Source organism: Macrosteles quadrilineatus, unplaced genomic scaffold (assembly GCF_028750875.1).
Source record: "Macrosteles quadrilineatus isolate MER2022 unplaced genomic scaffold, UCM_ALF_1.0 Scaffold_2__2_contigs__length_208266976, whole genome shotgun sequence".
In the NCBI taxonomy this organism is placed as follows: Eukaryota; Metazoa; Arthropoda; class Insecta; order Hemiptera; family Cicadellidae; genus Macrosteles; species Macrosteles quadrilineatus.
The window spans coordinates 69,242,061-69,267,342 of NW_026542595.1; the positions used below are offsets into that span (position 1 = coordinate 69,242,061).

Genomic DNA, 25,282 nt, shown 5'->3' on the forward strand with positions numbered 1-25,282 from the left:
GATTTGAGTTTACCTCTATGCATTTAAGGTCTAGGCTTATTAGGAAGGGTTTGAAATTTTCCTAGGGTTGGCAAGCCTGTGCAAGGAAGAAATATATAATTTCAAAGTGATGCAGACCAGGTTGTTGACTCAGCACGAAATTAATTGAAAATTTTCAAGATAAGATCATTTGTTTATAATTTTGTACGAAGATGGGGAAAATTATATTTCACTTCATTGCACCTTAAGCTACTGAAATATACATAGAATTATAGTTTCGTGACTTACTTTTTACATGTTTGGTATAAAATAACTTAATCCAAATATATATTATGGGAATACAGACTATGTTGACAATATCGAAAGAGTTCTTTGTGTTCCCATGATATTCATATGGAAACAGTTTTTATTTTGTATTTTCTTCAATATAAGTTGGCTTTTTAAAGTCTGCATAATGATAAATAGGCCTATAAGTGTTGTAATGCTTAACGTTTTTAATATCAGATTTGTTTATTTGATGACTAAATTGATCTGTATAGGGTGACAAAAAAGTCTGGAAACGGTTTAATATCTTTTTAACTAAATTCGTTAGAAAATTCAAACCTTTTACATCAACTTATACGTATGAAAACTACTTTTTGCAATCATTGCCATTATTTGACCTTCACCATGGGACGGCCCACGAGGAGTAGGTACATAATCTTTAATGTAAGCATAGGTTGATATGCACATCATTTTAAAGGTTTGGTCAAGTGGAGTTCATTGCCGGAAACCGCGTCCAAAAAGGTTCATCCGTTACAAAATGGCAGCTGTCCAAAGTTCTTGTGAAATATACCTGCACAGGCCTTAGTATGGGCAAATACTCGTATTAAACATTAGTTTGAGAGCTTAAACTGTATTTTAAAGTCAACTAGCTCATAGAATAATAGTATTCAATCTTCAAAACAAATTTAACCGGGTTTCAGATTTCCCTGCTAATGTTGACTAAGGCCGGTTTTATGCACCGCGACAGTCGCGTGTCGCGTGTCGCGTGTCGCGGCGCGACTCAAGTTCTATTGAGTTAAATGGGAGCATTTATGCACCGCGACAGCGACAAACTGCCGCGGAGCGACTCTAAATACCCGCGACAGGTTTTAGAATCGCAGCTTCAAAAAATGTGTCGCGCGCGGTTCAAGTTCTATTGGATTAAATGGGCACGTTTATGCACCGCGACAGTCGCGGCGCGACAGTAGTATTTTTCATACTCCACGTGGTATATTCTCCATATATTTATATTGATTAATGTTAATAATTAGTATATAAGAGTTCTTTACTCTTTATTTGTAATATAAACTACATAATTATATTATGTAATGACATTTTTAAGAGGGTTGACCCAATTCCAACTGTAAATTGTATGTGTTGTTTAAATAACTGGGGTTTTGTCATTAACGTGTACAACACTACAGGGTCTATATTTAAACAACTTAATAATCACTTCTACATCAAAACATAACACACAACATTGGATTGAGAACAGACTGATTTCTTTAATTCCCCCACCACCGGATGTGAGTTTACGCGACAAAAAAGTGTCGCTGTCGCGTGACATTTTTGTCAGCCGCAAGACGTGGCGCGACTCGCGACTGTCGCGGTGCATAAAACCAGCCTAAGGCCTCTGCAGGTATATTCCGCAACAACTTTGAACTGCCGCCATTTTGTAACGGATGAACCTTTTTGGACGCGGTTTCCGGCAATGAACTCCACTTGACCAAACCTTTAAAATGATGTGCATATCAACCTATGCTTACATTAAAGATTATGTACCTACTCCTCGTGGGCCGTCCCATGGTAAAGGTCAAATAATGGCAATGATTGCAAAAAGTAGTTTTCATACGTATAAGTTGATGTAAAAGGTTTGAATTTTCTAACGAATTTAGTTAAAAAGATATTAAACCGTTTCCAGACTTTTTTGTCACCCTGTATATAAAACGTGTTCATATTTTCCTTGCTATTTTGCTACCACTGGTATTGTAAAAAAATAAGTGTTTATATAATATATCTATTGGTACTCATTCTAAATATTTGTTTACAATTTATGAACAAGATACTTAATTTTCAATTTGATAAAACTCTTAAAACCTGTATCCATATGAATACTATTTAAGTGTCAAGGTAAAAGTAAAATTATTTTTTTTTTATGAAAATTAGCTAACAATAGTACTTTAGGTTACCAAAGTATCCGTGTGGATAGAAGATCAATTTTTTTTTTAATATATGCAGGAAATTAGGTAAAAGACCACATTTTTTGTCTTAAAATAAAAACAATAAAAAGAAAATTCACAAGAAAAATTTGTTTGAATTCCGTTATTAGTTTAAGTAAAGAGGTAATAAGTATATTTGTAAGCAGCATCCATAGGGTTTATAACTCTATTTGAATAAAATAACCAAGTACTTGGTGATGAAAACCGTATTAAAAGTTGTAGTTAGTTGATGCTATGTACTGCTGATGCATCTTTATAGACAAACAAAACTATAAGTTTACTCTATAAAGTAAACTAATTTTAGTTTGACACCATCTTAGATCATTTCAGTATGACATACTTCTGGGTGTGTTATACATAAATTAGCTAGGGCATACTGTATATTATTCAAGTATGTATTTATCCAAGAAAGACCTATTTCTACGCATACCAAATGTTAGATTGTTGCAAATATTCTGAAATACTGTAAAATAAAGAAGATTAAATCCAAGCACTTGACATCACGGATGATAACTACGTCTTACCACTAATGTTCCAGAAACAAGTGAATAAGCTTAATGTCAACGAAATTACAGTCATTTTCGTATTTCCCATACTTATTCATAACATAACTTAATTACAAATCCAACTACTGTAAGTCCAATTTGAATAAGAGTTGTGTTAAACTATTGAAATTAAATAGTTGTCGGAACTATACAAACAAACAAATTATATTGGTCACCTAAGCACTAGTACAACTTTACAAAACAAAATGATCACTATACACCATGACTATAATTGCCAGAAGCATCCCGTCAACAAAAAAAGCATAAGTAATCGTATTTCAACTGAACCACCCTAACGTAACCTGGACATTAACTTATCCAAACTATTAATTTAACTTATTAATTTAACCAAACTACTGAAGCAGTATAGGTATCAATTTTCACGCTTAAGAAAAACAGTTAAGAATTGGTTATGCGAAATTATGATAAACATCCTTCACGTCAGCAAAGTTACTACTGTTATTCGTATTTCACAAACAACCTGATTTAACTAAATCCAACAAAACTCCATCCCCGGCTAACCTAACTTCAGGTTGCCTCGACATTATAATCATGATATGTCTTCGACATTTAAACATGAAAATATCATAAATGTCATGCTATGCAAGCAAACGTACAGCCAAGCAAGTGTACGACATATACAACACCATCAACACATACCATGACCAGAAGTGCCAGAAGCAAGTGAACATGGAGCAGTAGGAGAGAGGCAGCATAGGAGCTGCAGAACATCTGTTGGGCTCCTCCTCACACGGCATCGTGTACACCTACACGTACACGACACAACACACACCTCACCACGTGTACACGCCGAACCCCTCGTGTACAGGGTGTCCCATAACTCCAGGAAATAATTATATGGGAGAAATATATCAGAATATTGATCCTATTCTACACAAAACTTTGTGTTCTTAGTTATGTTTCGTATTTTTAACTCTTTCATGCAATTGTCTAAAATGTTTAAGGTTCACTATTAGATACCTTAATTTTGTAAAGTTAATTTTTTGCTCTATAATATTCCCACCACTAATGCTGACTTTCAAAAAGAGCGATCAAAAATATGAAAAACATATTTTGTATGAGAGAGATTGAGAGTATCTAGAGTTAATGCTATTCGTTATCTTCTTTTCATTTTGATTCGAAAAGCATTTAAAAATGTTTTGTACAACATTTATGAGACACCCTGTATAACTTTGATTTTGGTTGTATATAATTTCATGTACAGAATGCTACTCTTATAATAAGGCCTCACATGAACTAATTAGAAAGTAGGTTGAGTAAATTTACAGTTACGGTATCGCATTACTTCTTAAGTCAGTCGCTAGAGATGAATTAAGTTATAAAAATAATATGTAGTACAATGTATTAAAATTGGCTCGAGTTATGTTTCAACAAACTGTGTGATAAAAGGTCCGTTTTAACTTGATGATTTTTCGTTGATTTAAATTTAATTTTTAGTACCACACAGAAAACAAGTACGGTACGTAGGTTAAGTTCATTTCTCTACAAATTTCTTTTAACTAAGAACTTACACACAAAATCAGATGGACCAAACATGATTTTGCCAACTACTCATGGCAGATCAACCGTTAACTAGTGTGTTATAGAAGTTGAACTTTCTTAAGCTAACCCCGATTGTGTTATCGTTCTGCAACAAATTCCCTGAAATTGTTATTGTTTTTTAAGCAAAAATCAAGATCGGATCACTAACAATAGTTTTAATCCTGTTACATTTTACTCCTGATTGATTAAGCTTTAAGAGTATGCGAGATAAATACTGTATAAATGCAACACGTCTTAAGCTTTCGTTTTAAAACTAAGGCATTGCTAGGTGTATTCATATATGTTGATGGTCAAAGTGTATCGCAGTATTTTAGTAATGTTAAATATTAAGGGATTAAAAATAACATTAAAACTGTAACAAACTAAAAAATGTAACCTGTTAACAAAATGTTCTGCAGTACTTGTAATTTACAAAGTACTTATCGAAACAGGTAGTTGTTAAACTAGTAGTGTTGTTATCTAGTGAAAGATCAAATCAAATTAGGGCAGGATTTCTAAGAAACGGTAAGAACATGACTTGTTTACTTCTTTGTCGAAAACAACTTTCCCGACTAAGATTATCGATGCGTAAAACAATGTAGCGGCAAAACACGAGATATTTCCGGTATAATTCACCAGAGACTTCACCTTATCTCTGTTTCCACTTGTAACGAAGCTGAACTAATAATAAATGAAGACAGAATTGTATGTTAGCTCCGAGAGATTCAGGCATTACTCAATCTAGGTTAATAGTTATGTTGTTTGGGTGTTTTTTTTCATGAATACAAAATCTAAATTCTTATAAAAAGTTTGTTGCAAACATGGCGAGCGTAGGAAAAGAAGCAAAATTACTGATTTGAAGTTCAAATTACTAAGCAGGACTCATCCCATCTACTGCAGCCTAGTGAAGCGTGTCTGCGTGTATTGTATTGTTGGATAATGTTGTTCTGATGTCCGAAGTATCAGCCAGCAGCTCAGAGGCCCAATATTTAGATAATTTATATAAGGCTCTATTTATCTTTATCTACTTTCAGTTTGTACCAAGTATTATCGATATTAAAAATAATAATGCTCAAATTAAGTTTATTTCGTTTTTGGGGAAAATAATTATTGGAGTGTGTTCTCTTTGGTTATACTGCAATGCCATTTCATAAATATTTAGTTTTTATTTTCAAAATACATTAAAAAAATATAATAAAAGTACATTTTGGATGAAATAACAAGAGAAAACCCCAAATACATCAGATGGAATTGTATTATATATGGGTTAAAAACCCAATGTTAAAATCTTCTTCAGCTGCTTCATTAAGGGTGAACACGTGAATTACATTCAACATCAATACTTGTATTTAGCGATATGAATAAAACGCTGGGTTTCCCAATAACATTAAAATATTTGCAAATGTATTCTTTTTTCATTAAAATAGTTTAAACAAAACCCCAATGTCGTCCACAGCCGGGCTCAATTTACTTTACACTGTATTTGCTCATGACATGTTTGGTTTCAATTACACCACGTGTCTATCAAGTAATGTCCTCTCTCGTCCCAGGGTTTGATTATCTTTCATTGTATGTTTTTAAGAGTTCTTTGAATCATTTTTTAGTAAGATTAAGGAAAATTCAAACAGAAAAATGCAAATTTGTGTCCAATTTTACGTTTTTATTTCAATTTATTTTACTAGTTAAGTCATAGTAAACGTTCAATTCAAGCCTTGGCTTGAGAGATCATTATTTAATTTGTTACATGTTTTGTTCAAGCATTTAATGAAATTTTGACATACAAACAAATTGTGGTAACAATTAGTATGCCGTATACATACAGTACTTTATTTATTAAGTTACTGCCTCGTGGAATTGAACCTTTTTTCTGTTGAAATAACATAAAAAATTAACATTTGTTCAAAAAGACACTAAGATTGTTGGATTTTTCAAAGGTTGGACCAAAAGATCGTTTTAACGTCACTGAACTACTCAACTTGAAGCAGCTCTTGGATATACAGAAGTTGTCATACTACCGTATTTTCTGCAGCAGATAAGTTGATGATGCTACAGACATTGTGCTTAAACATTAAAATGTCGCTGAAGATTAACATACTGTAGTAGTTATCATGCTGCAGTATTCCATTAAGCAGTTGTTGTACTGCACTTTACAATGCTGCAGTTTACTATTCTGCAGATAGTACACGTAACAGCAAGGTTATTTCCCGGCGGAGGGAACGGGACTAGAAAACGTAATTTGATTTCTTACGAGGAGTTAAGTGCCTTGAAACACGGCTGCTTCCCGTCTTGTCTGGGTAAAAATAAAGGTAGTGCAATACTTGAAGTTCATTATAGGCTACCAAGATCTAGGATTTGTTTATTTTTTGATCATATGGAATTTTTATAACTAAACCAACAGAGTATCCGTCCTTCGTATACGTATAAAATTATTATTGCAATTTTGGGAGAGGACAAGTTTTAATAAAATTAGGTTCTTTTAATTTATACGGTATGCTATAGTACGGTACATCTAACATAGCCATAATGCTCTACCACACCTAAACCATGGAAAAATTAAAGTTCTCATTGTATACCACAACTTTTTGTTGCTAGTTAGTTCAAATTAGCTGTTGTCATTTCATGCAAAAAATAACAGTGCTGCACCCTGTTGATTAAACTTATAAATTTTTAATGCTATTTAATATCATAACTTCAGAGCCCGAAAGGATTTTTGAGATAAGAATATTTGTATATGTTAATCGGGAATGTAAGCTATCATCATACCAAATTTCAGCCATGTCGGTTAAAGTATTTTTCGCGTTTTCCAGTGACAAACATCCATCCATGCATCCAAAATTTCTCACTAAATAAGATTAGTAGGATAAAATCGGAAGGGGATTTACAAGTATTTTGTGGCTATTGCTTATTGTTACTAATTTTATTGCTACTCAGAACCTACGCATTATTATGGAGGAATTTGTAAGAAATTAATGAGCCAGTTTCATAAAATATTTTACTTGATACTGTTGAATCTATCTGACAATCAACATTTTGGCCGAAGATACACCAGTGAATCCTTTGTGCGGCGAAAGTGCTCTCCAACGAGTCAACTTCACCCTGCCCCCCCCCCCCTCCTCCCATACCAAACTTCAGCCCCAAACTCGTCAACTTACAGCGGGTTATTAGTTTTGAAACTCGCCCCAAACCATCCATTACCATTTTTCCTGAGTAGATCTACATCATCGTGAGAAAAACAAACTCTCGTCTATACAAAAAATACAATACTGGTTTTTAATGTGACAAAATCGATGGTTGGGAAATAAGAATAATGTAAATTACGATCGGTAGCAACATTAGTAATATAGAACTGGCTAAATCATAACTATGTGAAAAAAATACGTAAAGATATATTTAAAAAATATTAAGTCTTCCTGTTAAAAACTAACTTATTCCAACTATATACAATTCGTAAATAAAACCTGCGTATTAATGTATATATAGTATATAATTGTAAACTGGAAACAAGGGAGAACATTACTTGATAGACACGAGTTATAATTGAATCCAAACAAACTTGTTTTCAGCAAATGATAATTTAACCCGGTGATTGACATTCTGTATTTGTTCAATCTGTTTCAACAAATAACAAAATTGGCTTATTGAACATGGCAAATGAATACGATTGCATTGAAAATGATTGTAGATTAGCTAAAGACAATTTTAAGACTATATTTTTGGCTGGTGTTTAGGATCTTTTAAATATTACTTACTCCTTATTTATTATTCTTTTTGTTTGTTATTTATCAAGATAATTTCAACCACATACAACTCTCTAATTAATTGTAAACTGCTTGTTTTCTAGCCTCATTATTATAAAATAGCAAAGGACTCAGTGTAAAAAATGAGAAGGATAAAAAATAATTATAGGTCTAATCAATGTCAAAATTCAATGCTTAAAGATTTAACCAATTACGGTATGTAAAATCTGATTGACGGATACATAGGTTAATATTTTCATGATGATTCGCCCACTAAAGTTCCCTAGTTGACGGGTTTAATATTTTAAAAGATACACAAACTTATGATGTATCTTAGACTTTCTTTATTGATTTAAAAAATGCTTATTTAAATAAAAGAGTGAAAAAAACACAAACATAAAAATAGAAACCAAAATACCCTAGCATAGATATTCTTATTCATAACATGCCTTGCATGAAGGCTTTTGGCCTACTTTCATCAGTTAGTTTCATAAACTAGACGGGATAGGTTTGGATTTTAAGAGTTAATTTTATCAGAGCGGTGGGAAAAATTGAGCATAAAAGTATCAAAGAATAAAATAGATTAGTTTAACATAACATATTTAACACCACAGAATAATGACATGAAGGCCTTTATAGTGCTCTAACACGGGTTGTAACTTTGAAGTTTGATTCAGTGTGTAATTACGTAAAATGACTTTGATTTAATCTAATGTTTGATTAAATTAAATCCGATTTAATTAATGAAACAATGGAATAGATAATCTAGAAACGCAACAAAAAGCCTTGATTAGAATGTAAATGAGATTCTTGATTATTCAGTTTATTGTTTTGTTCGTAGCTTTTTAAAACATTTGTTCTATCAATTGACTAAAAATGTTAATATAATATGTTAATGATTTGTTGTGTCTTTGGACATTCGTATTGGTGTCCTACTATTTGCCACCAGTGTCGTTTGCCACCAGTGTCATTTGCCACCAGTAGGGTCAGTTCCTGGAATTCCCGCCGTGGCCGTTCCTATGAGTCATAACCATGTAGATGTACTTATAATTTTTTTGGATATTAAATAAATGTTTATAACTCCAGTTACAACTGTGAATTGTGAAAATTAATTTTACCATCTTGTTCGGCAAAAGAAAACGCATATTTTGAGTCCAAAATCACATAATTGCAAGTTAAACAGTATAGGCCTATCTATGTTTAGGTATTTTAAGCTATTTGAATATTCCTTACATGGCCTAAGATTAGATAAATAATACAAAAATAACATTTGGCACAGTATACAACGCATCAATGAGATTAAATCCCATTAAAATACTTGAAAAGACGCAGTTTCAGTGTTAAGTATTCTGCGAATATACAGAGTGAAGAACTTAAATGTACCACCTTTGCTATCTCAGAAACTATTTGATTTAGAGAAAACATTATATGGGGAATTTCAACTACTATCTTAAGGCATTTAAAAATATGAATTCTCTTCCTTTAAAGTCTGATATTTTCAATATTTAACTTAAAAATTTCTTATCGGACACCTTGTATTTTATGACGATTTTAGACTGTCATTTTAAAAATGTTTTCAGTTTAATTTTTTCTATAAAGCCACGTAAAGGAGTTACAGCGTGTAAAATTTAGATTGAAGTAGCTTTTGGTTACATTCAGCATGATATAGCTCCTAAACGAGTAAGTTTGAAGAAAAAGTGCAAAGAATAAATTATAAATGTTTTAAAATTAACACTGCAATTTATAGGTTTGGAGGGGGTGGGGGGAAAGCTCAAGGGGTAGAAGTGGGGACTTATGGGAAAATACACCTCTCATGTGGTTCTATCACATATAAAAATCCAGCTTTCCACCATTTAGTTGCGAAAAAGGGTGTTTTATTGCGTTCATTGACTGGGCTATGATGTTCTTTGGAAAGAATCCTGCATATGTCGGTATTATGTTGTGTAAAATTCTGCCTGATAACTTAATAAGCAACTAAAAACATTTATGTTAACCAAGTCCGTCTATCGTCTAAATTAATTTGTTGATTGAATGTGGTTTTATTTAGTACGTTATTAGTTTACATTATTATTTAGCCGCTTTAGATATAGTTTGTATTAAAGATTCATTTAACTGTGATGTCACTCTTGTGCAATATGCATCTACTTATATATAATTCAACTTTGAAAATCTTTGTAGAGGTAAATCTAGAGTTCTACTGGACCGATTTATTAATTAGTGGGTCATTGGAAAGCTTAATTCATGTAGATTTGATAATAATTATAAACGTTTTTAGCGAATTAATAAATAAATAAATTAGACTAACACTTTGTAAAACTTGGTGAGAACAGCACTAACTAACACTACAAAACCACAGATAGGAATGAGCGTTTCCGTCATGTATTTCCCTACTCCTGGAGAGAGTGTTGGAATTTTTACCATAAAAATGTTGCAAGAGAGGGTGATAGTGTGAATTATAGGTATTCCTTGGTCCATCGGCCGGTGCCTCGAGGGGTGATGACCCACGGACTAGGGTTGGGGCTGATGACTCACCCAGCCAGGTATAAAGTGGTGGCAAATGACACAAATCCTAGAGTGGTGGCAAATGACACTGGTGGCAAATAACACATATTCATTTGCATGGCCCCCAAAAGGGTGGGGCTGGCGCAACTCTGGTCACAGGGCCCGGGCCCTCAGGGGGCCCGGGCCTACCCATTTTTTTTCTTTTTCTTTTTTTCCCCATTGAAGATCACTTTACAGTAGATCATAAATTGAAGATAAAAAATAATATATAAATTTTACAAAAAACAAAAGTTAAATAATTTAAAATGTATTAATTCTAGATTCTAGGCTAGTTTATATTTAAATACTATGGGTGCGTAGGTGCGTATGTACTATACAACAGCAGAACAGCCAGCTCGGGCCCCAGTGGCCGGCCCCACAAACTCCCTCTACCCCTTCCTCCCGCCAGGCGCCTAGCCACTCCTACCCTCACTCCCCCCATAATAAACAAAGTTTGGTTTTATAATTGAACTGATAGTTTCAAGAACGAATCCTTATAGTTATGAGTTAAAATAAAATTTGTAAAGCATTGAAAAATTGACATGTACTATGTACCATAGCTAAGGTGACCAGACGTCCCGTTTTAGGGGGACTGGCTCGTCCCGACAAATCCTCTCGGGACGCTTATTCGTCCCGTTTTATCAACATTTGGTCCCGGTTGCACTTTTATGTAGTTTTAAAAATATGAAAGATTGTAATAATTTTGACCTAAGTTTTCTTCCCAATTCGCACGGTACATAATACTGTACTAAAGCATGGATTGGATAGCATCGGCATCGACAGCATCGGTCATTCTCGGCGTTACTAGTGCACATTCGTTTTTCTCCGTGACCACTCGAGCAAGTTCGGCAGCTCAGGCATCCACTCCCAAAAAATGTAGTATTGTTAAAATTCTTGATGAAAATTGTCACTGAATAAAATATGATTTCATTGGTGTAAGCTGTTAAACTCGATTTACGTAAGTTTTTTTCCTACTCCATATTACAAAGTACAATTATAGTAGTTAAGATAGCCAAACCCTTTTACAGGGAAATAAAAAACACAAAATATTAATAGGCATGGAGCTTTTGTGTATTGATATAATAGTTTTAATTGCTGATTTCGTGTAATTTTAAGTCTTATAAAACTCATTGAAGAATTCTTTTCTTCCTTAAAAAAGGCTGCAAAAGTGCCATTTACCACTCACAATTTTAATACCTAGATTGCCTTAAAAACTCACTAAAATACATGACATTTTCAAGATTTTCCCGGGGGAGAACCCCCGGACCCCCCGGCTAGGCTGGGGGGTATTCCATACCCCCCCGACCCCCCGGTTGGTAGGGGGCCCGAGCCAGATCCTGGTAACAGGGCCCACAATTAAATGTGGGGGCCATGTTGTATTATAGGTATAGTTTGATTTGACTATTGATAAAACTCCAGTATCCCAAACGCATGGTATATTCGGAATGGTATAATACTCGTAATACTATATATTTTAGTTTACATAACATAGCATTAAGTAATATTAAATTATTAACTCAATCAGATAAGAGAAAATATAATTTAAAATTTGATTAATATGTGTTATCACATACTGTACTATATCAGCCCGTAGTTATGGATTATATTTTTACTTTAGCCTTTGTAATTAATTTTGTATATATTTACGCACATTACTGGTTTATTTGGCATGTGCTGCATTAATACCTCGATCCCTCCAAATTACAGTGACATATTCAAATAGTAAATACACAGATCTTCAACATACAATTACTACTAGTCTGGTGTTTTTGGATTTAAGGATATACACTTTAGGTACAAAATAAACATAAAAATTACTTTTTTAATGATTCCGAGGTAATATATTATTCTAAGCTCGTAAGGTGTATAATTAATTACGTAACAATTCATCAAAATCCTACAATCTCATTTATTCACACGCAGCAACCTAAGAAGTTGTATCGCAAGTGTTGTATGCGATTTCCTATCTTATGTTATGTATGGTCGTAGAATTAGAATTGGCTGCTTAATTTCGATAAATGAATAACAATCCAATACTCCGATTCGTACATTTACTCTGATACGCAACGCTGGTGGTTACTGGTTCTAAACCATCTTCAGCCAACCAACCCACCTACATCATCTACACATCCTCAATGAGCCTTCCCCTCGGCGTGTTTTTAATTACACCTTCTCTACCTCCCAACAATTGCACCAGCTGCTACACTCTATTCTTCCACTTTTGTTTTTGGTTGTGGGATCACGCACCTCAAGTACACTCGAAATTGAAAAGGGGAAGTGACTGCAACCCTTCACTACAAAAGTGTTCCTCTTCAGCGCTTTTAAGGACTCTCTGGTGGCTACTAGAATAATTCACTATGGTGTGAATATGACGATGGTTTTGTGAAAAATAAATGTGGTCATAGATAGATCGGGGTGTTTGGCAGGCCATCTCGGCATTTCTTTAAACATGCTATAAGGGAACTGTATATTGAGTTACGATGTTAGTGAAAATGAAAAAGGAATCGTATTTTGAACCATCAAACTATACGATGAAGAGGGATATGTGAACTAGGATGTGGAGATTGCACGTGTGTGGAGTTTGATAAAAAAAACAAGTGGTTTAATGCCTCCGTCATGTAGTAAGGATTATCAGCTCAGAACCGAATTTTCCACCGAGAGTTACTTCCCGATGGTTTTCAAAGTAAAGAAGGGGTGTTTAAAGATTAGATGGAAATATTCTTGACCTATAACAATTTTTGGACCAATCAATTAGAACATAACATGTAAATTAGCTACGCAACCCTGACAAGGTCGGCCAAGGTTAGATGCGAAGTAGAAATAAAACAGCTGCATGGGAACTACATGAGTAGAACAGCTGGTGCAGTTACATGCACCACTGCGTTTAGTCTACAACAGTGGAATTGAGCTGACATTGTATCTACAACTAACAATCGAATACTGTAGTACTGGACCTATAGCCTACACTTGTAGCCGAATAAATGTGATATGCGTACGAAGGTACGAATATAATTTGTTTCTTTGTCTGGTAGAGAAAGTTTATTCAAACGTGAAGTAACATCAACTAATCGATCGATTGATAGTCCGTTTGTACGATACAAACGATTTAGATTATGTTTATTCTCTCTTGTGATTATAAAAATATTAGTGAATACCATTAATTCACAATACATTTTTATTTTTATTGGTAAAACTCTCCTCTACTCCCCCTTTGGATGGATCGGGTTATTTCCATTTTTTTTTGTGATTCATAAAGTCTCAAATAAAATTACAAAAATCCCTCAAATAGCTATTAACTAACATTTCATAAATAATTGCTAGGTAGATTGGCTTGAACTACACGGTCGAGTTCACTACTACAGTATTGTTTTCATTCATTCAGTATGAAATGAAGCCGTCAATGGCAGCAGACGAGGCGGCGGGCCTAGCATTGTATTGACTGCAGATTCAGAAATGATTTATACAGAAACATTCAATACAATACCATCTGTGGTGCAGAAAATTTGATTTAGTCATCTTCTAAAAACTCTTGTTCAAATATCTGCTTCTCTAGTCATAAAATGGTCGTACTGTGTTCTTTTTTGTCTAGTGCAGTTTATTAATAATTAGACTTTACGATAAATCTAATTTTTAAATGTGTAGACATTTATCTACCATTTTTGGACGACTATTAAAGTACTTAAGATTATTTACGTTTATGAAATAATAAACATCATCAAGATTATACTTTCTTTTACTCTCTAGTACTACTCGTGCATTATAATGGTCCCTAAAAACTAAAAAATCAAGTACCTACTTAACTATTTATACACTTGAATTTTATATGATGTTTTAGAAATGAAAATACGCGTTGCGTTAAATACAATGAATTTAAAAAGATTCAATAACAATTTTTAACTCAGGCATTGACAAAACGATATATGTTTTTTTCAAAAATTACATCCGATAGATGTGCAGTTCTGTATCCCTCCATTGGAAGGTCCTGTCTTACTCCCGTTCCTAAAATCCCTAACTCTGTCCCTCTGGCTTTCAAAACGTATATGTTATATGTATATGATTATAAGAATTAGCTATTAAATACTTGTTGAAGGAAACGAAACTCCTACAATGTCTATACTCTATTGCTTTGTATAATTTTTAAATACTACTTTTACACAGCCGATTGAAAGGAATTACAAGATTAAGCAGTGCGTTGTTTTTCCTTATATAACACCAGCTATTATTCCTATAAATTCAAGGAGTTTTTTTTTTCAATTTAGTTACATATCCTATTGCAAAGATCAACAAAGCTACTAGACCTCAAATCCTTATATTAATATCTTTTTTTAACCAGATTAAGCCTTTTCTATAAAAACATTTTATCCTCTAGGGCTCCAAATAAATAGGATGGGGTGAGAAGGGGAGTACGTAGGGTAGGACCGGAAGTGTCGGCGACAACTCGTCTGGGGTACCGGAAATAGACTTGTTAAAACTAACAACGTGGCAGACAGCCTGCAGTAGTGACCTAGCTTTAAACTGTATGGTGTATCTGATTTTTAAGAACACAAATTAGTAAAAACAACTTTGGAAAAAGAAAAGTGTTTTTAAGAACAATTTTTAACTTATGGGGTAGGGTTGATAAAAAGATGCATTGGAATTATTTCATAGTTATACTCGTGAGTTTTTTCGATCTACTAGATCAAAAATGTAACTAAAAACACTCTAAAAAAATGTTTTTTTTAGTGTGGCCTTGGCTGCGTCTGTCTAATAATAATTTATTTTCACATCTGTTTCTTATTTACGTTTTTATTATCATTGTAAATTTGTTTTATATTTACAAAATAATTAAATGTTTATTTCTACCTACGCTTGGCATTGGTTCTACTAAGAGAAGAGAACACACAATAAATTTTAATAACAACTGAATTTGAGAGTTTTCTTTTACATAGAGGATACGCGTCCGGTAACCGGACGTGGATAAGGCGTACGGCAATGACGTCATGGGGTTGGGGGAGCCTGGAACGCCTTTACCACAACAATACAACGTTCAGCCATCGGTGGTCGTGGTGTAGTGGATAAGGTGCTCGGCTGATATGCAAGAGGTCCAGGGTTCGAATCTCATTGATGACTTTAACTTTTTGTCGAAGAGTTTGCATTGAATACCATTTATTCTTAACTGTACATCTTTTATTAGAATTTTTGGCATTTATAATTTTTTTATAGAGAAAGAATTTAACCTTAATTAGATTTTTTCATTATCAGCAAGTTTGGTTGGTTAGGTTAGGTTATGACAGTAATTGCCGGACGTCTAATCCACGTACGGTTACCGGACGTGTATCCTCTGCCTTTTTTTTATCTTCAACACTGCTATAAATAAACTACTCATTCTAACGGAGTTCACAATAGTGTAAAGGTATTAATTAGAGTTTGTTATAAATTGTGTGTAACGTAAACGAAAGTAATTAACTAGGTCCTTGCAAAAGACATTTCTCGAAGGAGTTTGGAAAGTAACAAGCTTTTAAAAAGAACAAAAGAGAAGACGACATGAGCAGCCAAGCGCGATACTTCTGTAGCCATGTTTCAATCTTTCTCTTTCATTTTCTTTCTTTTTTCTTTCTCCTTTATAACCTTTGAAACAGGGAAGTGTGCTATGAGCGTGAGCTACAAAAAGAAGTTTATAGGTGGCCAAGCATAGACTAGCAAATTTTAAAAATGTTTAAAACATATTGCTTTATGGTTAATATTATTGAATTCATCAAATTCAAAATATATGAATTCAAAATATAATGATAAAAATTATCATTCCTACAATTATTACCAATAATAGTATAACATAAACATTACATTGATAAACCGGAACTACTTATGGGTCATATGTCTTCGACATGTAAGTGTATGTTTTCCATATGTGTATAAATGTACAAATAAACTAAAAATTCTTAATTATTACAAATTTTTCCTAAATTCTTGTTTTTATTTCCTGAGTATGTTTTTCTTGACTGTAGGCCTATGACGTTTAATCGGGAAATAAATTAAACAAAAGCAAAATTTAATAAATGAAAATAAAACTACACAAATTGAAGTAAAATACAGTAATGAGGTTGTTAAAATACACAAAAAATACAACTGAATATACAGTAGGCCTATTAAAAAAAGCGTGAAAATCAAATGTAATGAATCTGCTGCAATTGAAAATAAAACGAAAGGAATGAACATAGAATGAAAATAAAATGAATCCAACCAGGGTGTGGTGTGCAGTAAAATAGAATACGACTAGACTGGAAGGCGGATGAAGATTTATAGAGAGAACAATAAGAAAAGTACACCAGAAGCGCATTACTTTGTCCATTTGTAGCGCTTTGCTCGTGAGAGGCGAGTGATGCGACGGAACATAAAGTACCGTACTGATGGCTGAATATTGCAGCTGGAACTACTTGTCATCAGCAAAATATTCTGATTTTGTTATAAAACGCTATAAATTTACTGATTTTTAAATAAAACTATATCGAAGATACTTACTAGTAGACTTTGTTTCAAATCATGTTAAATATATTGAATCTTTTAACATTCAGTAAAATACACTTTACTTCTTATTGTATTGAACTATATTAAACATAGTGAGCTTTGGGTAAAATTCGAAATATAGGATTACTACTTTCTGAACAGAACAGAGTTTTTTAATACAAAATCCTATTAAACTTGCAGAGGTTTTGTATGACATTCTATGTTACGTTTTTGTAAACAATTATGTTACAGTAAACATACTGATATTTATATTTAAATACACTAACAATTTCTTAAAAATACAGAGTTTCTTTATAAAAGACTCTAATATAAGCATACTGAGTTCTTTAATACACATTAGGTATTATTTTACGTAGCCTAATGTGAAAAAATATTTTTCCCTTACAGCAAATAAATAAATAGCAAAATATTAATAGAGTTCGTGATGATATAATTCAATGGGCGTTAGCATAATATAAGCTACTGAAGAATGTCTCTATAAAGCCATTGCTATATTTTACTGCGATGGAGAGACTTGGTATTTACCAACCCCCTTGTATCAGGGAGGCTCAATAAACAACGTGAAGCTGTTCCAAAGTACAGACATTGGTTCGATATTTAAAAAATAACTATGATTTAATACATCAATACAAAATACAGTTATTGGTTATAAAAAACAAAAATCTTAAATCTGATTATTCAGTTAAAATTGGGTGGCATGTAGACAATACTCTAGGTATACTACGGGCGTCTTGCAACCGAATGAACTAACTTTGTCACGTTATTCAGCATGCTAAAAGAAAGAAAAAATGTACATGTGTCCTATCTAATTCCGTTTTTGGTCTATCTATCTGTATGTGATTTTTACAAAAACCTTTATAACTCCTAGACTGTTTGAGCTACAGAGTCGAAATTCTGAAAAAATGTTTATGTTATTGACCGATATGTTTGTGCAAAATATAAGTAAAAACTCTTGAACCGTTTACAAATGGCGTTTTTTTTCAATATTCGATGCCAAATTCCATGAAAATCATTAATTTTACAAACTTTTAGCAGGGCATGTTAAATCTAGTGTATTTCATGCAGATTACAAAGATATCTTATAAGCGTAGTTTGGACGATGAATAACAGAGAAATGCTTTTCTTGCCATACCTTCAGTTTTCTCCATTTAAACACTGTTAAAAAGTAGTATTATCAATTTAACATTGTTTAAATGGAGAAATGTTTTTGAAAAAAGAACATACAGACAGATAGAAAACGGAATGAGATAGGACACATGTTGTATTACATTTTTTGTTTCTTTTGACATGGTGAATAACGTGACAAAGTTTGTTCTTATGGTTGCAAGACACCCTGTATCATACTGTATGACGAAACAGACAATGACAACAAACTAAACTATTTTTCTATAGAGAATATACTAAAAATATGCTTTTATTTTTTACCAATAAATTGCTATAAAAATCAGAAGACACTATACTGAAAAAAACTCAGACTAAACGTGAGATGTAGGTGGAGAGGTAAACTCAGGATAATTGCGGAGAGGAAGGAAGAAACCTCCCCGACACAACTACAGACACAATCGATGACGTAGTGGCGCGTGCGTACATGACGTACACACTGCACTACACGCTGTACGTACATTGTACCATAGATTAAAGGAGTAGGCTCCTTTAATCCATGATTGTACCTGTAGTCTGCTACCTTTATGACACAACTACAGACACAATCGATGACGTAGTGGCGCGTGCGTACATGACGTACACACTTCACTACACGCTGTACGTACATTGTACCATAGATTAAAGGAGTAGGCTCCTTTAATCCATGATTGTACCTGTAGTCTGCTACCTTTATGACACAACTACAGACACAATCGATGACGTAGTGGCAGGTCTCAGGTGCGTACATTACGTATACAGTACAGTAAACACTGTAGGTACATTGTACCATAGATTAAAGGAGTAGGCTCCTTTAATCCATGATTGTACCTGTAGTCTGCTACCTTTATGACACAACTACAGACACAATCGATGACGTAGTGGCGCGTGCGTACATGACGTACACACTTCACTACACGCTGTACGTACATTGTACCATAGATTAAAGGAGTAGGCTCCTTTAATCCATGATTGTACCTGTAGTCTGCTACCTTTATGACACAACTACAGACACAATCGATGACGTAGTGGCGCGTGCGTACATGACGTACACACTTCACTACACGCTGTACGTACATTGTACCATAGATTAAAGGAGTAGGCTCCTTTAATCCATGATTGTACCTGTAGTCTGCTACCTTTATGACACAACTACAGACACAATCGATGACGTAGTGGCGCGTGCGTACATGACGTACACACTTCACTACACGCTGTACGTACATTGTACCATAGATTAAAGGAGTAGGCTCCTTTAATCCATGATTGTACCTGTAGTCTGCTACCTTTATGACACAACTACAGACACAATCGATGACGTAGTGGCAGGTCTCAGGTGCGTACATTACGTATACAGTACAGTAAACACTGTAGGTACATTGTATTGTACCTGCAGTCTGCTACCTCACTTTAACCACTTGAAGACTCTAGGGTCAATGACCCCGCACCTGTACATGACCTTGCTCCCGACCAACCGTAATTGGGAAATTATTCCCCCAGATTAGAGGCTATAATACAATCCGATTGTAGCTGGGAGCTTCCTAACCGTTTATAATCCCAGGAACTGAATTGCTACAGAGATAGAGAGTAGGAGACTGGTGATCCGAATGTTAAGTTCGACTAACTCTTCAAAGTTTAAGATATCGGAAATTTAACTTGGAGAAGTTGAAGTTTTATAGTTTTTCCTTGGTTTTGTTTGATTCAAAACGTTGTTTGGTGTTAACTTTTACAAAAGAATTTCGTTTGTAAATTTTACTTTAATTTTGTCGGTCAGTCGAATTACATAATACATCATGACTACTGTAATCATTGCATTTCCCATTTAAAAATTAGGAAGGTCCCTAAATTAAATTTTATAAATAAGAAATCAAGTTCTTACTCCCTCAATTTTTTCAGATTCAACAAACGTTCAATTGTTTTGTTGACGTAATTAATTACTGTATCTGCACATTGTTTCATATTTTGTAAAGTGTTACATTAAACGTAAATACCATCTAACTCTTGCAACTGGGATTTTAAATGGTCTGTTGAAATACAAATTTACCATATTATTGATAATTTATGCATTTGTGCGTGTCTTTTAATGTATCAGTAAAAAGTATTTATTTATTTATTTTCTATGTAGTTTTCATTTTTTTATTATTTTTAGTTGCATGCATTGCTTTGCATGTTTATATTGATTGAGATCCTGCATGTGTTTTTTTTTCAGCTTTTAATTTACAGATTTTGTTAGTCAAGAATGCTAGAAGAAGCTTGGCATGTTATTTATTATTTATTGTATTGTTGACGTATAGGCTAGGCATATTAGGAATAAAAGTGGCAGTTAGCGGAAAGTTTAGGTACAGTCCTAATCACCATTGTTCTTTATGTTTTTTGGGTCGCTGAACACGAATATGAGGTTTGCTGACAGATATTATGCCCGGAACATTGTTTTTTTGACGAAAAAAGTCAAAATTCAGGTATTTTGTTTTTGTTTTTGGGCTAAATCTTGGTGTAAATGGGTTTTCTGAAAATATCCGGGTATGTAAAATTATAGAGCATAAAATTTACTACAAGTTTCATACATAACACTTGTTTCTACGACAAACCGTTACGTCACTAGAGCACACTAAAAATAGGTAAAAATACCAAAAATGTAAATAAACGCTAAAACGTGCCGTTTTACATTTAGTCAGAGAAATATAGGATATGACCTTAAAAAAATTGCAAGAAAACGTTTTATGGTTTTCTTTTGTAGTGTTGGGTCTGCAGAGTGACATACTAAAAGTTGCCAAAAATCGGTCCACAGGAAACCTCCTAAAATCACGATAAAAAATGGCGGCTTTTCCCAACATTGGTCAAGTTTGAAAAAAAGATACCACATGAATTCTTTGTTTAAAATTCTTTGAGATATTGAACTGGGACGGCCACCGATGTTTATTGGGTGGTTAGTACTTCATTTCAATAGCAAACTCATTTTTGGCCGCCATCTTGGATCCACCATATTGGATATAAATAAAAATATGTAAAAGTAATGATAACGTTGTGACACATCATTACAAACTAGATTTTCACGCTGATGTCAATGCCGAAATCCGTTTTTAAATATCTTTTTACGTTTTGAAGATATATTCAAACGAAAACTCTTCCCCATACTTTTTTTATGGACGTATCGTACTTCCGTAGATTTTTTAAGATAATTTTTCTTACATCTCCATTTCTGATCAAAGCTTGCAGTTCAGTCAGCCTTTAAATATTCTGTGATGTAAGGACTTTCATTTGACCTATTGATCATTCAAATTGAACGAGTTAGAGACGAGCTACGATCCTCAAAACAATATTAAATTTAACTTTTTATAAATCTTTTTTTATTCTAAGATTTATATCTCGGATTGTTAATACATCACCAAGTTATTTGTGGTCTCAAATTACTCATTTAATGATTGGCTTTAATTTGATTAATCATTTAATAAAATCTGACAACTTTAAAATGAGCCGTGTGCCTTCATTTAACATAAAATAATTTTTATTTTGAAATTTGTCTTTAGTTAAATACATATATCCCCAATTATAAATAACTTCCAAAACTCTTTATGGTCTTAAATAATTCGTCAAAGTATTGAGTTTTATTTTAGCTAAAGATTACTTATTGATTGTTATTTATAATTGGGTATATATGTCTTAAACTAAATACAATTTTATAAATAAAAATAATTTAATGTCAAATGAAAGTCCACGACTCATTTTAGATTTGTAAGATTTTATATAGTGATTTATATAGTGATTAATAAAATTAAAGCCAAACATTTACTAAGTAATTCAAAATCAACTCAAGATATAAATCTTTTAATAAAAAAAGGTAAATTTAATATTGTTTTGAGGATTGTAGCTCGTCTCTAACTCGTTCAATTTTAATGATCAATAGGTCAAATGAAAGCCCTTACATCACAGAATATTTAAAGGCTGACTGAACTGCAAGCGTTGATCAGAACTGGAGATGTAAGAAAAATTATCTTAAAAAATCTACGGAAGTACGAAACGTCCATAAGAAATGTATGGGGAAGAGTTTTCGTTTGAATACCTATATCTTCAAAACGTAAAAAGATATTTAAAAACGGATTTCGGCATTGACATCAGCGTGAAAATTTCGTTTGTAATGATGTGTCACAACGTTATCATTACTTTTACATATTTTTATTTATATCCAATATGGCGGCCAAAAATAAGTTTGTTATTGAAATGAAGTACTAACCACCCAATAAACATCGGTGGCCGTCCCAATTCAATATCTCAAAGAATTTTAAACAAAGAATGCATGTGGTATCTTTTTTTTTCAAACTTGACCAATGTTGGGAAATCCGCCATTTTTTATCGTGATTTTAGGTGGTTTCCTGTGGACCAATTTTTGGCAACTTTTAGTATGTCACTCTGCAGACCCAACACTACAAAAGAAAACCATAAAACGTTTTCTTGCAATTTTTTTAAAGTCATATCCTATATTTCTCTGACTAAATGTAAAACGGCACGTTTTAGCGTTTATTTACATTTTTGGTATTTTTACCTATTTTTAGTGTGCTCTAGTGACGTAACGGTTTGTCGTAGAAACAAGTGTTATGTATGAAACTTGTAGTAAATTTTATGCTCTTTAATTTTACAAACCCGGGTATTTTCAGAAAACCCATTTACACCAAGATTTAGCCCAAAAACCTAAAAAAATACCCGAATTTAGTCTTTTTTCGTCAAAAAAAACAATGTTCCGGGCATAATATCTGTCAGCAAACCTCATATTCGTGTTCAGCGACCCAAAAAATATAAAGAAAAGGTGTGATTAGGACTGTACCTAAACTTTCCGTTAATTTTCCTAAGATGCCTAGCCTATAGCCTATTGTCTTGTCAGAACTGAATGGCCTAATAAATCATTTGAATCATTTGAATCATTTGAAGTACATGTCAGCTTTATGCTATACACAATACCCATACCAATTGTGTAGGTGTTTGCACCATTACAAAATATTTTAAGTACTTCTTTAACAAAATTGAAGTGATTAGGGTTGTTTGATAATTTATAACATTGTAAACAACTTAATATCCATTATAAATTCTTTTACTGTTCAAAAAGTAGTTTCAAAAACTTTTATAATATTCGATCTCCTATCTCGTGCCCTATATTTAGTTATGTTAAGTGTAAGTACTTTTTTTATATTCATGTTATAAAAACCTCACTATATTCAATAATAATTTAAGTTATTAAATATGGCTATTATTTTTGTAGATTACAGTGATGGAGAATTAAGTTAACCAGAAAAAAATAATTTTACTTTTGACCGAAACCACTAATCTAATTCATTTGGATCTATGTTGATTAACTTGAATATTAGAGTGAGATGTGTGACTGATAATGAAATCTGACGTGTTCGTAGGCGATGCATCATATCACAGTTCAGTTAATCAGTTAATCAGTTAAGGGATGGACACAACAGGTAAGCTGGATAACCTCACGCTGAGCTGTCAATAATTAATTACCTTACTCAGATTTCTACCCTCTGCCCGCCCTTCATATGAGGTCAACGTTCCTGGCAAATAAAAAAACACAGCTCGGCGTTGCAATCAAACCCATTAAATTTATACATTTTTTTTTTTACTAAAATCAATGTAAATTGATATAGCAAGAATTAAAATGCGTGTTATTGTGTAGTTAAATTGTATATTGCCAGCTAGTTTACTAAAAAATTTGATTTCCTGCTATAAACTAATCATTTAAATAATTTAATGTACACTAAGGTTGAGTATCAAACGTTTTATAAGTTTTTTAGAACTGTCTACCTGACCTATCTAATTTATCATTACATAGCACGTTTACATTATAAAATACTTTGGAATCATTAAATAAATGTGATTTATGACAAAAATTACACATTTTTAATGCAAACATAAATAGCAAACTATGTTTACTGTAAGTTTAAATAAGTGGGTGAATGATCTATGACTAACATTTTCTTGTGTCATGAACTTTTAAGTTGAATGATTCTTATTGCAAATCATTTTAATTTGTTGTTAACTCCAAATAAAAATTATTCTGCCTGCTATGCACTTAATAAGCCGACTAATCTGAAATTACTAAACCTCGTTTAAACCTATTTAACTGCAATCACTATTTTTACAAAACATTACCTTAACCACTCCTATCACAGGCTGACCTAACCCAAGTTGGTCGTAAAATTGAAGGCTCAGTATTTACATGCAGTGTAGGAGAACTAGCTCCTTATTACACCTATTAAACCAAACTGCAAACTGCAAGGCTCATTTTTATGCTAATATCGGGTTGGATCATAACCTAAAAGATTTACGAGTCGCTTCCGTTCGCTACTGAGTTAAATGTTCGAGCCGCGAGTATTAAAATGCTAACTGCGATTGCCGATGATTATACAAAGAGTTTCACACATTGTTTACGTTAAAATTAAGTGTAGAGGTATTTTGTCAAGATAAAGCCTAAACCTGTATGAAATCATGAGAGGTTAAAAGCACAAGTCCGCGTGAGGTGTGTGTGTGTGTGACTTGGATGTAAGAACACTATACCATGGCAGGTCCGGGTGGATCGGATCCCAACGATACGATGCGACCCACTCACTCGCTGTATCTAACACACACGTCACCGTTCTGAATCTAACACCACACTGCAGTGGAGGCACCATCACCCATCCCCGTCCCAAACACCCATCCACCCACCACCACCCTCACCCACACCCGAACATCTCGTCTATTAGTGGCGGTGGACCACTCTTTGTAAACGATCATCTCTCAAAGATTGTGACGGATCTAAAATTTTACTGGCAATGTGTAGGTTACTTTCTTGTTACCACGGATTAAACATATAAATATTTGCTTTAATGTCCTCGTAAATCAGCTTAAGACAGTTTAAATGCATGTTTATGCTTGGTACCTTTTGAGTTTGTTGATCTCTTATCTTTGAGTTTTCCTCGCAAGGATTTGGCTAATTCGGGGGGAGGGGGGGGGGAGGACGTATACCTAACAGAATTTAACCATTTTCATGATTGTTGTGCTACTTTAGGAC

General features: G+C 33.4%; 1 protein-coding gene across 9 annotated transcripts in view; it reads right to left on the bottom strand.

Annotated features, from left to right (window-relative positions):
• The window catches only part of LOC128987765 (uncharacterized), a 178,766-nt gene that overhangs the window by 117,024 nt on the left and 36,460 nt on the right, over nucleotides 1-25,282 (bottom strand). For 5 of the 9 annotated variants that reach the window (XR_008490279.1, XM_054408779.1, XM_054408778.1 and 2 more), the window contains exons 1-2: nucleotides 24,787-24,857; nucleotides 3,428-3,534 (exon numbers count right to left, since the gene is read on the bottom strand). The exons of the other annotated variants lie outside the window; for them this stretch is intronic. Coding sequence is in view for 4 of the 5 variants with exons in the window: in XM_054408779.1 (XP_054264754.1) it covers nucleotides 3,428-3,534; nucleotides 24,787-24,789 (110 nt within the window). In the remaining variant the exon portion in view is untranslated. Of the gene's footprint in view, nucleotides 1-3,427; nucleotides 3,535-24,786; nucleotides 24,858-25,282 lie in introns of those variants that run through there. 9 annotated transcript variants of the gene reach the window in all.